General features: G+C 46.0%; 1 protein-coding gene across 4 annotated transcripts in view; it reads right to left on the minus strand.

The window, feature by feature from the left end:
• DENND5B (DENN domain containing 5B) overlaps positions 1-18,670 on the minus strand; it is a 207,263-nt gene that overhangs the window by 49,416 nt on the left and 139,177 nt on the right. For 2 of the 4 annotated variants that reach the window (XM_070049612.2, XM_070049608.2), the window contains 5 exons: positions 18,123-18,209; positions 16,156-16,306; positions 7,162-7,255; positions 1,623-1,754; positions 283-435 (listed from right to left, as the gene is read on the minus strand). In XM_070049612.2, coding sequence (XP_069905713.2) covers positions 283-435; positions 1,623-1,754; positions 7,162-7,255; positions 16,156-16,306; positions 18,123-18,209 — 617 coding nt within the window. The remainder of the gene's footprint in view (positions 1-282; positions 436-1,622; positions 1,755-7,161; positions 7,256-16,155; positions 16,307-18,122; positions 18,210-18,670) is intronic. The other 2 variants (XM_070049610.2, XM_070049609.2) reach the window with 1 other exon arrangement.

The raw sequence follows: 18,670 nt of genomic DNA on the forward strand, positions 1-18,670 counted from the left end.
CGGTCAGGCACTGTTCAGTCTGGCTAGGTCTTCCCTGCACAGTGACAGAAGGTGACGTCTCAAGAACTGACAGGGAGTCGGCCTCCGCGGTGAGCAAGCTGTGCTACCCCTTCCAGTTCCAGGGAAGGTTTCCCAGACCCCCTTGTCATCACGGGTTACATCTCCTTTGCAGGGACGGGGCTGAACACTGTGGCACCTGTGTGGTGATCTCTGACAAAGGAACCAGCACTTTCCCCCTCCCCGGGGCCTCTTCTTGCCCTGGTCCCACTTCAAGAGCCTGACCTGCTTGACCTGCAGGCCGTGGCTCCATATTCTCTCCAGCAGGTCACAGAGGCTGGCGATCAGGGTGTTCTCCTCCAAGCCGGTGAGGTTTGCTTCTCCGTGGCCCAGCTCCACAGCTTCGTGGCCCATTTTCTCCACCAACATGCGTTTTGTCTGAAACATCAAATGCAGCCACAGGTTACCCCAGCAGCGAAGCCAGAAATCCAAACAGCAGCCTGTGACTGCACCAGCAGATTGGCTTTTCTTCCTCGTGCACCTCAAGGCTGGTTTGTATATTCACCATCAGGAAAACGTCTTAATCTCTGTGGTCAACTAACGAAAGTGGTACCACCTGGTGTCCCTACTGTGCCGGAGAGATGCAGGTCGATAGAGAGAGAATGAGAGAGCATTCGTACAGCATCCTCATGGTGAAAACATGCTCTACGTCCAGCAGTGCCGCACTGTGCACCTCTGGGAAGCTGGGCGATCACGGCACCCCAGACGCGGTACTGTCCCAGTGCGGCACCCAGTGTGGCACCATGTTGTGTGCCGCGCCCCAGCACGCTCAGGCGGCTGCATTTGCTGTTAACTGCACTCAGGCAGCTCTAAGTTTCTGGAGAACTCTAATGTCTGGGTGAACCAGGGCGCTTTTTCACGCCTCCTTGCGTCTTTTGGCTTGTCACGGCTCAGGAGTATACACCAGAAAATGGAAAGGGAGAGAGAAGTCAGTTTCAGGTGTAATCAACCGGCAACCATCTTGCAGCTCTCACAGAGCACACAGCGTGGGAGAATCTGGTCCTTCTGGGCGGTGACCATGTCTGTCTGATTCACCACCACACGTTGAGACTGAAAACAGTGCATTTACTGAACACGCAGGAATGACAGTCAAGAAACAGCCGTCAAACAAACGAAATTATCAGCCAGAAGGATGTTCTGGGTCTTGTCATTCTGTGTTACTACTTCTGACAACAGACACCTGAGAGGAGGCTGCTATGCAATGTATACAAACACAACTAAGGTTTTATCCTATGGGTATTTGGATGCAGGAATGGGCACAGCTAAAGTGTTCACAGGTGTGTACAAACATACAAAATGTGCTGTCTTAACCAGAGCGGATGACATTCCTGATGCAACCCCTGAAGGGCTCCACATCAGTAATGTGTGAAACGCAGAGGCTTCTGGGTCACTGAGAGTCTCTGCAGGCCCAAGACCTCAGCAAAAACCACATGGGGTCTGAGCCACAGTCAAAGTTTCCTTCCAGGAAAGCTCCCAGCTCAAGTGGAGTCCCCTCAGGTCATCTCAGCTTCACACGCGGTGCAGACACAAATACACACTGTTCGGCATTAGCGAACAAGACGTACCTTCATCCGACACTCTTTTAACAAGCCTTCTACGAACTTCCAGTTAGTCTGTGCGATCACTGCCGGAGAGAGGTCTGACAGCTTGGGCTGCCTCATGTTTTTTCCTAAACTTCGTGCCTCTTGCATATATTTCTAAAAATTAAAGAGCATTTTTAATGCATGAAAATCAGAAATTCCTCTGAGCTATTTAACGTTACACAAACAAGTGCAGGAACCAACACAATGCCATAAAGCCCTAAGGGTACATGTGCAACAGCAATGGAGGTTTTAGTGCGTCTAAAGGCTGAGGGCACTCAGATCTGCCCCCTCCATCCTGTAACTCCCATGAAAAGCAGGGTGACAGAAACTCCATGAAGCTAAAATTCATTCAAAATGAGATGCAGTTTCATTAGTTTAGTCTTTTTACTGGGAACACCCACAGTGTGATTAGTCAAGATCATGGCTGGTGCCCGTATTCTAAGTCCACGGGAAGGCTGTGCAGGCGATGAGTGGCTCTCAGATGGCTGCTTCCTCCACTCCTCCACCCCGGGGGCCCCGGGCCTGGGGGGCAGCTCTCCAACCTGTCTTATGCTTTAGTCAAGTACAAATAGAAAACCAAGACCTCTGGACTCCTGCTGCAACGAACTCCACGGCCTCAGGTTCATCAACTGATGTGTGCACATCTCAGCTGACTAGGTGAATGAACACGCAACACGCCCAGCAACCTCAGGAAAGCATCAGATGGCCTGAGAAGCAGGATGTGTGTGGGAGGCCTCTCCTCTCTCAAGTGTTTGTGAAAGCCTTCCCTTGCTTTATTCCAAGGTCAAGAAAAGTGAGACTGCAGCACTCAAGGTCAGAGGTACCTCTGGTGCCTTGTGGTTGACTTTTGGTCTGGGGAAGATTTCCATTTGATATACCGCTACACAGACTTAGCATAGACTTGTGTTCTCTCCTCTTTCTAAGCTACCTGGAAAAGCTTATCCAGATACCTTATGCTTGCATCGGAATCAAAGGGCAGAATCTCCAAAACATCCAAGTGTTTTAGGACCATATTTGGAGAGTAATGCTCTAAATTATAAAGTAAAACTAGCAGTTGGCAGGATGAGCCAGCATATCCTCCCATGGGTACTTACGGGAAATTCAGATGTGTAAAATCCCTTGTATCCTTTAAATAAAAGGGCATTTGGACATTTCATATGTTTCCCCTTTGGAATAAAAGTAATCTGCTAATTCTGGTAAAAACACTTAAAAATCCTGTTAGGGACTTAGCGGTCAGTGTTCCTGCCACTTCCCTGCCTTTGCACTGAAGACAATGTTAACAAATGATGTTTCTTTTCCAGCTCAATCATTTTAAGTAGCAATTTAAAAATCAAATGAACTCTGCAGGCATGTATTTCCCACGCTTCTTTCTACTGCTATTATTTTTAGAGGCTCAAAGAAAGAAGGGAAAACTGAGAAATGCAAGACAAACTAGCACCAGTAGGCAAGTTAAATGTAACAAGGTCGAAAGGAAACATTCTGAAGATGAGTTTTCAAATAAGAAAATGGATGAAAAATCAACCTGAAATTCAGGGTAGGGATCGTACATGAGAACTGTAACATCTGCATTTCTGACTGTTTCAGGTGACACTAATGCAATCTGCCTATTAAAAATCAGAGACAGAACAAATGAATGAAGACAGTTAAATATTTACAGGTCTTTTGTTCCGCCCAGCCTCAAACTCCTCCATCTTTAGGATGTAGACAAATGCACAGAGATCTGGCACAACACTCAATTCTCAAAAGGAGATTCAAACAGAAGAAAACAGTGAGAAACATGTTCAGGCAAGAGGCCGGGAAGGGGCCTTAGGTACTTCTCTTTCTTCAGAAATACATGAATAAACTTTACAAATGTGGACTGGAAAAGCAGAGAGGAAGAGAGACAAAAATCTCCCATCTGCTGGTTCCCTCCTCAAATACTCTCAAATGCCAAGGCTGCGTCAGACTGAACAGTAACCTGGAACATGTCCATCCAGGTCTCCCACATGAGTGACAGGCACCCAAGTATTTGAGATATCAAACAATGCCCAGAGCAGGCATAAGAAAGAAGCTATACTGGAAGTAGAGGAGCTGGGTCATGAATCAGGAACTGAATAAATTTTTAAAAGCCATTAACTGGATTAAAAATTAAGATTTTTAAGAAGTTTATTCACTTGCATCTGCTCAAAAGGCAGAGCAACAGAGAGAGAGAGAGAGAGAAAGGGAGACAAACAGTAAGAATTGCCATTCAGGGGTTCACTCCCCAATTACCTGTAATAGCTGGGGCTCAGCTGAAGCCAAAACAGAGATCCAGGAACTCAATCCAGGTCTCCCACATGGGTGGCAGGAACCCAATTACGTGAGCCATTACTGCTGCTTCTCAGGGTCTGCCTAACAGCATGCTAGAGTCAGGAGCTGGGAATAGCCCCGAGGTGCTCTGACCCAGGATGGGGGTATCTTAACTCTTAAGATCAAGGCCTACCCAGCACTGTTTACAGAGTTTATTAGCTTTTTGATAAAATGAAAATGAGCCAGATGGGGCTATCCTTTGAGTGACCCTATTTACCAAGCCCCCAGTGTATGTGGAGCAGGTATACTTACTGGCCAAAAAACACACCCCATAGGGCCATGTGTGAAGTCTTCTTCCCAGCATCTCCGCTGGGACCACAGAATAAGCACCAGTCCCAGGACTTGCAGAGAAAGAACACAGTTGCCTCTGCATAGTACAGAAATAGGGCCAGGCCTTTAAAGTAAACAAGGGATCAAAGAAATGGTAGCAGGAAGGAGAATCCTTTAGATGAAAGGCAGGGAGAGAGAAACAGAGTCAACGGGGGAGGGGGAGGGAGAGAGGGAGGGTGAGATACCCTCCACTGATTCACTTCCCCAAAGGCCCACAACAGCCAGGGCTAGGCCAGGCTGAAGCCAGGAGCCTGGAACTCCATCTGGTTCTCCCACGTGGGTATCATTTACCTACCAGCAGGAAGCTGGATTAGAAGCAGAAGAGGGGCTGGCATTGTGGCTTAGCAGGTAAAGCTGCTGCCTGCAGTGCCAGTATCCCATATGGGTGTCAGTTCAAGTCCCGGCTGCTCCACTTCCGATCCAGCTCTCTACTAAGGCCTGGGAAAGCAGAAGATGGCCCAAATGCTTGAGCCCCTGTGCCTGCATGAGAGACTTGGAAGAAGCTCCTTGCTCCTGGCTTCGGATCGGCCCAGCTCCGGCCACTGCAGCCATTTAGGGAGTGAACCTTAGTGGACGGAAGACCTCTCTTTCTGCCTCTCTGTAATTCTGCCTTTCAAATAAATAAACAAACAAACAAATAAATCTTTAAAAAAATGCAGAAGAGCCAGGATTCAAACAAGGCACTCTAACATGGGTTGTGGCTGTCCCAAGATGTCAAAAAACCCACCCCCACAAGAATGTTTTATGAGCCTCAACTTCTTCCGAGATTTGTACTATGCTCTTTATTTCTGTTGAAGACAAAAGCAAAAAACCACTAGGAGCTATCTATGAAAATATAACCTGGTGCTGGTACTGTGGCATAGCAGGTTAAGCTGGCACTTGGGACGTCGGCATCCAGTGCTGGAGTTCCGGCTGCCCCACTGCTGATCCGGCTTCCTGCTAATGCTTCTGGGAAGGCAGTGGAAATGGCCCAAGTGCTTGGGCCTCTGTCACGCATGTGGAGACCAGGACGCAATTCCTGCTCCTGACTTTGTCCTGGGTGTTGGAGCCATATGGGGAGTGAACCAGCATGTGGAAGACCTCTCTCTCTCCCTCTTGCTCTCATTCTCCTTTCAAATAAATAAATCTTAAAAAACAAAAAAACTAGGAGGAGACTTCAAAAAGTCTGTGGAAAAGGGAACTAAGGGATGAGTTCATTAAAAGAAAGGAAAATATCTCCTATTATTCAATACACACTGACGCAACTGCTCTCCCACACAGGCTCTCTCTGAGCGTTCCAGTGAACACTGCTGCTTTATCTGGGGCTAGACTTCTGAGGAGACCACTGAAGAATTAAGTAATCTGAGCTAATGACAAAATGGGGGAAACACAAACAAGGGTCTTAAGTACTTGTGCCCTCAGGTGGACAGCAGTCAGTACAGGTGTTGGCTGGAAACTGGCGACCAGCTCCACTGGCCTGTGCGCGTGACTCTGGCAAGCCTCCTGGACTGCAGTTAAACCGCTATGCCCTGGACAAGAGGATTAACAGCCCTTCTCAGCACTGAGATTCTCTGCTGATAACTGCATTTTCTGACCACACAGAATACAGAAAGGAAGGAAAGTGACAGCACTGTGACTGTAACACTGCAAAAAGAAAAGCTGTTTGGATTGGAACTGAGTCACTTTTGCAAAATGCCTACGTGAAGAGGAGTCTGCATTTTAACACATTTCCCCTTCGGATGAAAAGCACTTTGCTATCTGGTACTCCCCCCTACTCTCACCCCACCCGAGTCCCCCTGATTAAGGGTCCTAGTGCTCAGCTTTATTAGTCAATAACATGCAGTGACTCATGGGAGCACACACCAGCTCAAGACACCAGAGGAAGCAGAAGGCACAGAGAGGCTGAGAGTTCACACCTGAGGTGAGGTGAGGCCTTCTACAGCTGCGTGCACGCACGCGTGTGGATCACTCAGGGGCATTCAAGACGAGCTCCAGCAGGGAACATACCAGGCAGCATTCAGAGAAGGATTTTTTAGGAAGTCGTGCAGGAGGAGGTGGGCCCTGGTCCCACTCCCAGAATGCCATGGAGTTCTGACAGACCACAAGTTCCCCGGAAGGCTAAGAGGATGGAGGAGTGCCAACGACAGAAAGCAAAAAAAGAGAAGTACAGGGAGAGAGACAAACAAAACAAGCATGCATATGATAAAGTCACAGCAAATGGGGCAAGGGGAGAAAATACAGAAGCAAAAGAAAAGCACGACACTGACCATGCTTCAGCTCGTAAGAAAATGTTGAAAATCACAGATGAATGAGTACACTACCAGAAATAATAGAGCTTTATTTCTACACGTTTGAGTTTAGAAAAGAGACGTCTTCTGACTGCATTTTCCTTTGATCACAAGAAATAATCAAAACCTACTTATAATTATTCAAATGCATAATTATTATTTATTCTCAAAGACTTCAAATAAAGCATAAGGATCTTAATTTTATAACAGCTTGAAAACTTTTAAAAATGTCAGAAAAGACAAAGCACAGGCAAATACATCTATATTTTCTAAGTTTATATTCTGCTTGGAACTGATAAATGTCTACTCTTGCAAATCTGTATGCCTACAGCAAATACGCTACCTGAAAATTTATCCTAAACTTAGCCTTTACCTCATGTTTTACACAAAGCCTTTTTTAAAGCTTTATTGAAATTACAAAAATGGAACAAAGATACTTTTTGCTACGTTAGTACAAAAGAATTAATATTTAAACATGTAACAGCCATTTTGTAAAAGAACACAAAAAACCTGCACAGTGACACCTGCTGGGCTGAGCAAGCCCACCCAGTTCACGCCTCCTGCCTGGAGGCAGCCGGGGCCGGCGGCCCACGTACCTCCCGCAAGTCGCTGTCCAGCCCGATGTGCTCCGAGTGCTGGCGAAGACGCTCCTTCCTGCGCTGCGTGGCAGCGCTGCGACTCACCCAGCGGCTGAAAAAGAACCAAGCCAAGGGCGTGAGGGCTTCAACATTCAAGAAAGACAGGCAGACCTTAAAGTAGAAAAAATGAACACAAAAGACTGACAATATCTACTTTATAATCAACTTCTTAAAAAATATGTAACAGCTTTCTTTTTTTTTAATTTTCTATTTATTTTATTTGAAAGGCAGAACTAGAGTGAGACTAAGAGCAAGATCTTTAACTGGCTCATTCCCCAAATGCCTGCAACAGCTGTGGGTGGGGAGGGTGGTAGCCAAGGAGCCCAGAACTTCACGTGGGTCCCCTAGGTAGGTTTGGCAGGGACCCAAACACCTGGACCATCACCCACTGCCTTCCCAAGCCCATTAGAAGGAAGTACAACTGAAAGCACAGAGCAGCCAGGAATCAAGTCACACATTCTGATACCCGTTGTGGATGTCCCAAGTGACAGCTAACCCCACACTGTGCCACAATGCCTGCCGCATAAGTTTTAAAGACTAATTTAAAATTTATTTTTATTTAATTATTTAAAAGGCAGAGAGACAGAGACAGAGAGACAGACACATGCAACAGTCTTATAGCCACTGGGGCAGTCCCTAAAGGCCACTAACAGCTAAGGCTAGGCTGAAGCCAGGACCTTGGAACTCAATCCAGGTCCCATGTTCAGCATCTGTTCAAGTATCTGGGTTCCTGCTGTAAGCAGGAAGGTGGAGTCAGAAGCAAAATGAGGACTCAAACCCAGGCACTCTGATTTGAGTGTCTCACACTCTGTCTTAACCGCTGCACCAAATGCCTGTTGTTATATAACAACTTTACTGAGATCCACTTAAAATACATACAATTCACCTACTGAAATCATATAACACACCAGTTTTTAGTATGCCTGCAAATACATGCACCCATAACTACAATTAATGCTTTCAAAAAACCAGGATTACGGGCCGGCGCCGTGGCTCACTAGGCTAATCCTCCGCCTAGCGGCGCCGGCACACTGGGTTCTAGTCCCGGTCGGGGCGCCGGATTCTGTCCCGGTTGCCCCTCTTCCAGGCCAGCTCTCTGCTGTGGCCAGGGAGTGCAGTGGAGGATGGCCCAGGTGCTTGGGCCCTGAACCCCATGGGAGACCAGGAAAAGCACCTGACTCCTGGCTCCTGCCATCGGATCAGCGCGGTGCGCCGGCCGCAGCGGCCATTGGAGGGTGAACCAACGGCAAAGGAAGACCTTTCTCTCTGTCTCTCTCTCTCACTGTCCACTCTGCCTGTCCAAAAAAAAAAAAAAAAAAAAAAAAAACACGGGATTACAAAAGGCTAAGAGGGGTGGTTGCTTGGCCTAGCAGGTAAGATGTTGGTTAGGACGTCCATGTCCCATATCAGGGTTCCAGGATTCAGATTGTGGGTCTAGCTCCTGACTCCAGCTTTCCACTGCTGCAGACCCTGGGAGGCAAGCAGCTGGGTTCCTGCCACACACAGGGAAGACCTGGACTGAGTTCCCAGGGCCTGACTTTATGAACAACTGACTCAGCCTGGTCACTGCAAACAACTGGGAAATGAACGAGCAGAAAGGAGTTCTATGACCTCTCTCTCTCTCCTTTTTTCCCAAATAAACAGTATTTTAAACTAGGCAGTATACTGGATATTTGTAAATATACTAGCAAATCAGATCTTAACCGAGCTAGTTCTGCATTACATTAGACATGTAGTAGGGATGCCTTGACTTGCTCAAAATATTATATATGAATTTTTAATACAACATACATAATTTAGCATTTAATTCTAACATCTAAAAGAACAAAATTTATGAATTTTCTATTTTTAGGAACAGCTTTTTAAAAAACATATATTTTTTTAAAGATTGATTTATTTATTTGAAAGGCAGAATTAGAGAGAGAGAGAGAAAGGGAGAGACAGGGAGGGAGGATGCAAGAGAGAGAGGGAGAGAGGGAGGGAGAGACAGAGACAGAGACACACACACGTCTTCCATCTGCTGGTTCACTCCCCAAATGGCCACGTGTGGAAGCTGGGCCGATCTGAAGGCAGAAGCCTCTTCTGTGTCTTCCATGTGGGTGCAGACAACCAACAACTTGGGCCGTCTTCCACTGCTTCCCCAGGAGCATTAGCAGAGAGCTGGATCAGAAGTGGAGTAGCTGGGACTCAAACCGGCAGCCACAGGGATGCCGGCACTGCAGACGGCAGCAAAACTCGCTGCACCACAGCGTCGGCTCCTAGGAGTAGTTTTCTAAACTTCAGATCCCAACCAGTAAGAGAAATTCCTCATGTGTGAGGCACACGGTTGAACTTGCTGGCCCTTGAGGTTCCTCTCAGGTCTGTGATTGTGTGACCCTATTTCTATGGGATAAGAGCCTGCATTTATCAGCTGTTCTGGAAAAAACACTAATTATACAACCTCAGTACCAAAACACAGGAAAAAGGAGTTTCATAAAATGCGAACTCTTCCATGGCCCACGAGCTCTAAATAGCCAGGCCTGTGCTGGTTCCTCTCAGACCTGACCTCGCACCACATTTCTGCTAACTGACCGTGTCTGAGCCAGTGACCTCATTCTGCTTCAAAGTGATTTATAATAAAACCCGTGATAATTCTCTAAGTTTTCTCTGCTACTGATCTGGTGGCAGCTATGTTGCCCTGCCGTTCTAAGACTTCGCCTCGGTTGCTTTTGCTTTTTTTAAATGATTCAACAATAAATATGTCCGAGGCCGAGGGACTTGCCCCGGGTGATACAAGGGGCTGAAAGACATTTAATCGTATTTCCCTTATTTAAAGGTGCTTCTGTGGCCAGCCTAGCTAGCCACCTACAACTGCCAGATCAAAGTACAGAACCTAAACCATTTATCTCTTAACACCCATAATCACTCCTTTGTGTCTGTTTTCATCATTCAGTTTAGAATCAGTTTTCTTCCCTTAAGCAAAATCACTTCACTTCAGCCACATCAGGCACATCACATTTTTTTTTTTTAAAGATTTATTTATTTGTTTGAAAGTCAGAGTTACAGAGAGAGAGAAGGAGAGGCAGAGAGAGAGAAAGAGGTCTTCCATCCGCTGGTTCACTCCCCAAATGACCACAACAGCCCCAAATGACCGCAACAGCGGGAACTGGGCCCAGCTGAAGCCAGGAGCCAGGAGCTTCTTCTGGGTCTCCCGCGCGGTTGCAGGGGCCCAAGGACTTGCGCCACCTTCTACTGCTTTCCCAGGCCGTAGCAGAGAGCTAGATGGGAAGTGGAACAGCCGGGACTCAAACTGGTGCCCAAATGGGATGCAGGCACTGCAGACAGTGGCTTTACTCAATACCCAGCACTCCTCTGCCTCAGAGACCCTAAGCCATCACCACATGCCGGACTTCCACCTAAGACCCCTGTGCTGCCTCCTGTGTTCTGAGCCCACATCTCGACGAAAATTGTCCCACTTACTACCATACTAGCACCTGCTGCTGTGGAGGGACCTCTCCTTCCCCCTCAAGATACACACACCCTCACTTCCCTATTCCCACATTCCCATGTGGACTAGTTCTTGATTTCCTTTATCTGCCTTTATCATCTGAGACCATTAAAAACTTCCCCTGCGCCTCAAGTGTCCCACTCAACTGAAGAGCCACCTTGCTCCTCTTCCTGCCTTCTATCCGTGAATACACAGACACAGATCGCAAAGTATAAAGTCTATGCACCATGGCTCAAGACTATTTCTCCCACCCGTGTCCCTGAACAATTCTCTCCCGCCTTTTTCAACATGATCCATCACGCTCCTCCCTGCTGTATCACCAACGTTTCTTTCTCCATGAAGTCCTTTCAGCTCACAGACATGCTGGTCTCCCTCTTCACCCGCAGTGGTTAGGTTTAAGTACCATGAACCCACAATTCTTTTACTTGACGGAATAGCACTCCTTGCCCAAATATTTTTTAAAAATTGGTACTGAAGATTTTTTAGACCACCAAATAATCTTTGTGGATGGGACAATATTCATGGGTGCAGGGAGTAAGGAGATCTGGGTTCTAACCCTGACTCTGCGCTAATGAAATCCTGTCTTTTGCAACAAAATGGATGCAACTGGAAACCATTATACTTAATGAAATAAGCCAGTCCCAAAAAGACAAATACCAATACCATGTTTTCCCCGATCCAAGGTAACTAACAGAGTACCTAAAACGCAACGTACTGCAGGAAAATGGACATTTTGAGGTTCAATGATTATTTATAGCCCTTGTCTCTTCTGCTGAGGTACAGTGTTTTTTTTTTTTTTCCTTCATACTATTTGTTGAACTCTTTTACTTAGTGTAGGGTTAACTTTACGTTCTTTAAATAAACTGAAAGTAGATCTTTGTAAAAATCAAGAGCGGGAATGGGAGAGAGAGGAGAAGGAAGGGTTGGGGCATGGCTGGGAGGGAGGGTGGGGTGGGAAGCATCACTATGTTCCTAAATTTGTACATATGAAATACATGAAACTTGTATAACTTAGTAAAATTAAAAAAATACAAACTCTGAGGACATGTTCCACACTTCTGTAATTAAACACCATATCTCCAAATTCTAACACAATTAAATAGCATTACTACTACCACTAATAATAATTCTAAAAGAAGAATGAAGATGGTGTTTAAGCATCTGTCTTGTTTCAAAAAGTACTGCCCTGTCTCCGCCGGGTCCACTTCTCTTCAGAGAGCCGAGTTGAGGCCAGAGGTGAGACATCCGAGGGCTCTGATTCTGGAGGGATCCCACAGATTAGGCATACAGCTAAAGTCCCATATGCTCACTATTTTAAATTCTTCAAAAAAATTTTTTAAAGATTTATTTATTTATTTGAAAGTCAGAGCTATACATTGAGAGGAGAGGCAGAAAAAGAGGTCTTCCATCGGCTGGCTCACTCCCCAGCTGGCTGCAACGGCCAGGGCTACACTGATCCGAAGCCAGGAGCCAGGAGCTTCCCCTGGTCTCCCATGTGGGTACAGGGGCCCAAAGACTTGGGCCTTCTTCTACTGCTTTGCCAGGCATAGCAGAGAGCTGGATTGGATGTGCAGCAGCCGGGTCTTGAACTGGCAACCATACGGTATGTCTGCACTGCAGACCGGGGCTTTACCCGCTACGCCAAGGTACCGGTCCCAGTTCTTCGAAATTTCTTAGGGCTATTAATGGTAGCATGGTTTCCAACACTGAAAATAAAACAGGCACACTCACCTCTTTATTAGAGGGACAGAGTCAAGCCATGCATGTAGTGCTTGGGCTCCTGAGCAAGCACAATGGGGTTTAAATCACCCTAGTTTCTGGCTACTGGATCTCGATGTGAGCTGTTGAATCTTTCTAATTTCACTTACTTTTTCTAATTGTTTTTAAAATTTATTTACTTATTTGAAAGTCAGAGTTACAAAGAGAGTGAGACATAGAGAGTGCTGGGTCACTTCCATGTGCTGGGTCACTCCCAAACAGTGGCAATGACAAGGGCTGGGCCAGGTCAAAGCCAGGAGCCAGAAGCTTCTTCTGGGTCTCCCACATGAGTGCTGAGGCCCAAGCACTTAGGCCATCTCCCACTGCTTTCCCAGGTGCATTAGCAGTGAGCTGGATCAGAAGTTGGAGCAGCCTGAACTTGAACTGGTGCCCATATGGGATACCATTGCTGCAGGCTACGGTTTAACCCGCTCTGCCACTGTGCCAGCCCCTTACCTTGACTTACAGAACGGGTAAAACAATACAATACAGGTACACGTTGGGAGATGCTCAGAACAAGAGCAAGGGCAAGGCTGTGGAGGCAGTCAGCAGGGAGCTGCTGCAGGGCCAGCTCAACGGCCGCACTCCTACTGGCAGTAGCAACACCTCCACTGCCCTCTGCTCCTGGCACAGGGAAGGCTCCACTGGCAGGAAACGTGTATCTGGAATAGGAAAAAAAATGGGCTCGAGTGAAGGGTAGTCATTACTTTAAAGAAAGCAGTGGTGAACACATCCAGTCTTTTTGACAGAACTGTAAGGGGTGGAGAACTGGTAATTAAGACACTGAAGGGAAAAGAAAGTGGCGTCTTGAGTGCTGTCTTTTCCTTAATTCTTACACACCATTTTTTTCTTTTGATGTGCTTGCTTTCTCCTATTTGGACGACACTGAATCGATAATTCTGCCACATTTCAGAAACATATTTGCACAAACACCCTAGGCAGGTCTGCCAGGAAAAGAGCAGGGTTTCATTCCTTTCGGGTTATTAAAACTATGACACTAATAGCACAAACATGAACATTAGAATACACAAATATTACCACACAGATACGACTCTCAAGAAATCCTGCACACACTGTCTAACTCAGTACTGAGTTTGCATCACATTAAAAACAGCTGACCACGTCCCACTTTCCCTGACGCAGAGAATCCTGAGGGACTCCTTGAGAAGTAACGGGAGGTATCAAGCATTCTGCGACTTGGTGCAGCAGATCACACCAAAGGTGGAAACATCACACTTGTAAGCCATCTTTTAAGAACGTTCCTGTTCCTTATTCAGTTTGGGACATTCAGATTCAAAACACGGCCTTCCACTCTTGCTTGCTCCCCCACTGACTCGATTCTGACATGCAGGCGCTAGCTGCCGTTTTCCTTTTGTGTACCTGTCTTTGACTTCAGTCTTCCAGCTCCTTTATTTGCCACTGGCCTGACTCCTTTTCACATTCTTCTCTACGATTCTTTAATCAGGAATCACAAGGAAGGGCACTATGGCACAGGTTAAGCAGTGGCTTGGCACACCTACATCCCATATTGAGTGTTCAGTTCACAGTCCCAGCTACTCTTCTCCTAATCCAGGTCGCTGCTAATGAGCCAGAGAAGCAGCACATGACGGATCAATTACTTGAGTCCTGCCACCCATGTGCGACAGCAGGATGGAGTTCCCAGCTCCTAGTTCTAGCCTGGCCCAGCTGGCTGCTTGGTCACTTGGAGAGTCAATCAGTGGATAGAAGATCTATGTTCCTCTGCCTTTCAAATAAATAAATTTTAAAAAATAAAAAAGGGAACCACAGATATTCTAGGATGTTAGAATAGTTTCAGATGAGCAAAGAGGCAAGTGACTCTCACTTGTGCAAGGTTCCTACACAGACTGGTGTTAAGAGCGAGCTGAATTCTAGAACTGCTACCTTCCCCAGTTTGAAGCTTGCTCTTCCTTACTTACCTTATTCCTCATCTGCACTTACTTGGGCTTCCTTTGCTGTAAACCATTGCTTTAATAAAACACTTGTACTCTTTTTTTTTTTTTTTTTTTTTTTGACAGGCAGAGTGGACAGTGAGAGAGAGAGACAGAGAGAAAGGTCTTCCTTTGCCGTTGGTTCACCCTCCAATGGCCGCTGCAGCCGGCAGCTGTGGCCGGTGCACTGTGCTGATCCGAAGGCAGGAGCCAGGTACTTTTCCTGGTCTCCCATGGGGTGCAGGGCCCAAGCACTTGGGCCATCCTCCACTGCACTCCCTGGCCACAGCAGAGAGCTGGCCTGGAAGAGGGGCAACCGGGACTAGAACCTGGTGTGCCGGTGCCGCAAGGCAGAGGATTAGCCTAGTGAGCCACGGCGCCGGCTTGTACTCATTTAAAATCAAGCATTCTCCTAATCCCAAGTAATTATTTTTCAATTCTAACCATATTCAGAACACAGAATAGAATCACCTGTCAAAGAATGATGGGGTTTATCTTCATCGTGTTCTTATAGTCCTTTTTTTTTTTTTTTTGGACAGTGAGTGAGACAGAGTAAAAGGTCTTCCTTCCGTTGGTTCACCCCCCAAATGGCTGCTACGGCCAGCGCACTGTGCCAATCCAAAGCTGGGAGCCAGGTGTTTCTCCTGGTCTCCCAAGTGGGTGCAGGGCCCAAGCACTTGGGCCATCCTCCACTGCCACAGCAGAGAGCTGGACTGGAAGAGGAGCAACTGGGACAGAACCGGCACCCTGACCGGGACTAGAACCCGGAGTACCAGCGCTGCAGGTGGAGGATTAGCCTAGTGAGCTGTGGCGCCGGCCGAAACACATAATTCTAACATGTTTATCTTCACTAGCAAATTCCCATTACTGAAACGGCGCTGGCCGTTCTTATAGCTTTTTGTCCTTGATTCTAATACTCGTAAGTGCAAAGATGGTGAATGGGTAGAACTGTGTCTCCCACAGGCACAACTGGGACCCCTAGACTCAAGAAGCAGTGACCTATTTCTCTAGTAAAAATAATAAATAAATAAGTAAAAATACCTGACGTTACGTGTTCCCATAACTGAATTTTCAAGGGAAAATGCACTACTGAGAGGTCAGATGTACCTGCTATCTGTGAATGTGAAAATCAGATCTCGGCAGATGAGGCCATCAGAGTGGGTGGGCCCCAGTAGCACGGGACTGATGTCTTTGTAAGAGGAGGCGTACTGCAGTACAGACACAGAGATGGCAGTGCGAGCAACCAAGGCAGAAGCAAGATTTCTGCTCCTGCAAGACAAGAACTACTGGGGTCCCAGGAGCTGAATCAGGCGGGGAAGGACCACCCCCTTGAGGCCTTGGAGGGAGCACAGTTTTGGACTTCTAGCTTCTATGGCCGTGAAAAAAGAATTTTTGTTGTTTTAAGCCAATGAGTTTGCAGTACTTGTTAGCGCAGCCATAAACACTAATGAAGACAGTAAAACTGCAACTTTCTAAATGCTACTGACAGGATTACCATTATAGCAAGAGGGCCAGTTCCGTGCGGCCATTTCCAAGCGCACTTTTGTTGAGGGGAAAAAAAAAAACAAAAAGCGCTAAGTTTCTGGACTTTTTTTTTCCTGAGAGACGTAAAAGTCCAGGGCTTCCGCAGCATCACTCTGTACTTGAGCAAGGCTACGTGCTCTGGATAAAAGCAGTCTAGCCAACCCCAAGTCCAGTGGCTGCGGAGCACGCACCCTTCCTCTCTCCAGGCAGCCGCTCCGGGAAGAATGGGCTTACTTGTTATTGGTGGGTCCTGCGGACAAGACGTCGGACTGTAACTTTGGGAAGAATCCTTGCTCGTATTTGCCTTGACCAATTTTCATATCAAGCAGATGTGGGTGGATTGCAGTGTGATCCATTTTCATCAGTCTCTGCTCAATTGACTGGGCTATAAATTAAATTTATAATAAATTAGACACATTTCATGGCTAAACCTTTAAAAATAATGCTTACTCCACTCATGCACCTACAGAGAACCATTAATTCCAACATTCTGAGATAGATTTTTTACAATCAGTGTAATGTAAGTTTAAAGAGATTAATCTTAAGTAAATATTGGATAATTAATTTTCAGCTTTTGTCAAAAGGACAGCAGGGTTGAAAATTCTGTAATTTGGCATTGAAACAGTTCCTCTTAAATGGGAATTCAATATTCTTAATGAAAACATGATCTGAAGTACAACAGTTAAAGAAAATAAGGGCAAATAAAATACATTTCTGGAGCTGCAAGACAATGTCAAGGGAAAGAAGAAGCAAGTACAGTAGCCTTATTATTTTACTTATTTGTTCCATTAAGGCCATTAAATATTCATGGTTCTCCATCTGTAAAAACAAGGAATGGTGTGACATTTATTACCTCACTTTTGGCAGCAGTCACATTCTCATTAGTAGGAGTCATTTAAGAGTGTTAGATCAAGAGGGAATGCAGAGAACAAGTCAAACAAGCAGGCATTAAAATATCCAGAGGATAAGAAATCGGCCTTTTTGAAAATAAAACAGTTGAAGAGATGGGAGTTACTCAAACATTCTATTTTTAGAAATGTTAGAGGATGTCCCCTAACCCAAGAAACAGTGATATATTTCTCTGGTAAAAAAAAAATCTGATCTTACGTGTTTCCATAACTGAACTTTCGAGGGAAAACGCACTACTGAGAAGCCCGTTTGGGCCTCCGGTCCTACAAAGGAGAAGCCGTAATTGTGGGTGTGCTGCCCATCCTGGGGCTTGAGGGAGGCAAAAGGCAGCCTCCACAGAAGGCAGTTTATTGTGCTCCTCTTTAACACTGACTGCGTCCTGCTGGCTACTCCCCAAACACATTCGACAGCTCTCCTAGGGGTGGGCTGAGAGGGGTCCACCCCTGCCACTCTCCACTTCCGTCAAAAGAACAAATGTCACTTTGTGTCAGCTCACAAAATGCACCCGCCCACGCAGCTGTTGGTGTCTGATGGCAGGACTACAGATGGTCCCAGGAAGTTGCCACTGCCCTTCACGACCGAGACTTCCAAGTGTGACATGTGAGCTTTAAGATCCCGCATCTCCTCTCACAACCCAATTTATCCACTATCCTTCTGAGTTCCATTATATTTTTAACACGTAACCTGTAACTTCTCTTTAAAGATGGTCTGTCCATACATTCTATGCAGGACAAAAGGACAAGTGCTTTAATATGAAACGCTATTTAATTTTCAGCATTACGCCCTGCCTCTCCAGAACCCTGCCAATGTTCTCTATGTGTCTCAGTATCTGTAAAACACAGTGGATGGTTTGGGCAAAATGGTGCCTAGATTCATAGCATGGAATTCTCTGAAGTCCCTGCCAAGTTCATATTTGATAAAATACTACAAAATTTCTTTTCTGCCAGTAAGTGTTTTTGTCCTCATGAAAGGGGGAAGGGGAGGAGATGAAGTTTTCCACTGGATTTAAAATGAGAGAGAAATCCAACTGATAGCATGTTGTTCTCTTTTACTTGGGACGTTTTTTAAAATAAAAACCATGACTCACAAACAATCACCCTCGAGTTTATATTTTAAATGGCCACAGGGAATGCAACCCAAGGCTGTTCAGTGAATGTGCCACCAGTGAACAATGAACCCTCAGAAGTTATTAAATGCCTGCTTTGGGAGGTCAGGGGTCTACTGTTAGACTTCTAAGGTTTGTGCCAGCATTCATGTGCTGTGACTGGTGAGGAAACAGAAAGCCGTATTACTATCAACTGGTTGTCTTTCTGCACAGAAACCACGAGGTTCGGGAGCCACAATGTCAGCAGCAGACAGCCTGTGCCTAAGGGGTTCACCTGCAAATCAAAATTCTTTTTGGTTAGAGGCAAAGCAAAAGCAAACAACACAAGGAAAGAAAAATAATACACAACAAAAATTCAGCATCATCAACAACTCTCTAGTCTTCTTTCAGGATGGGGGCGGAGAGTAGAGTTTTACCGGCTAAATGAAATCACTGCCTCATTTAGGAGGGGTAGGCACAGTCACAGCCAGCTACCTCCTTTTATCTTTTAAAAAAGTTTTTGGCTACTTAAACTCCTCCAAAACTAGCACATTAGCCTCAACTCTCTGAACATGTCAATCGTTAATAGGCACCTTTTCAAGAATATCATATACTTTCTGCGATGATATCAGCATCATCACTCTCAGTATTTCTGGAAGGCTGAATGAAAACCTATTCTAATTGGAAAGACTCTCTGGAACCACATGAAATAAGGAATCAGTTCTCAGCCCTACTGCAAAACTCCTCAGGAAGACA

This window comes from Oryctolagus cuniculus, chromosome 9 (assembly GCF_051225735.1).
Source record: "Oryctolagus cuniculus isolate XC-2025 breed Fujian yellow rabbit chromosome 9, ASM5122573v1, whole genome shotgun sequence".
Taxonomy (NCBI): Eukaryota; Metazoa; Chordata; class Mammalia; order Lagomorpha; family Leporidae; genus Oryctolagus; species Oryctolagus cuniculus.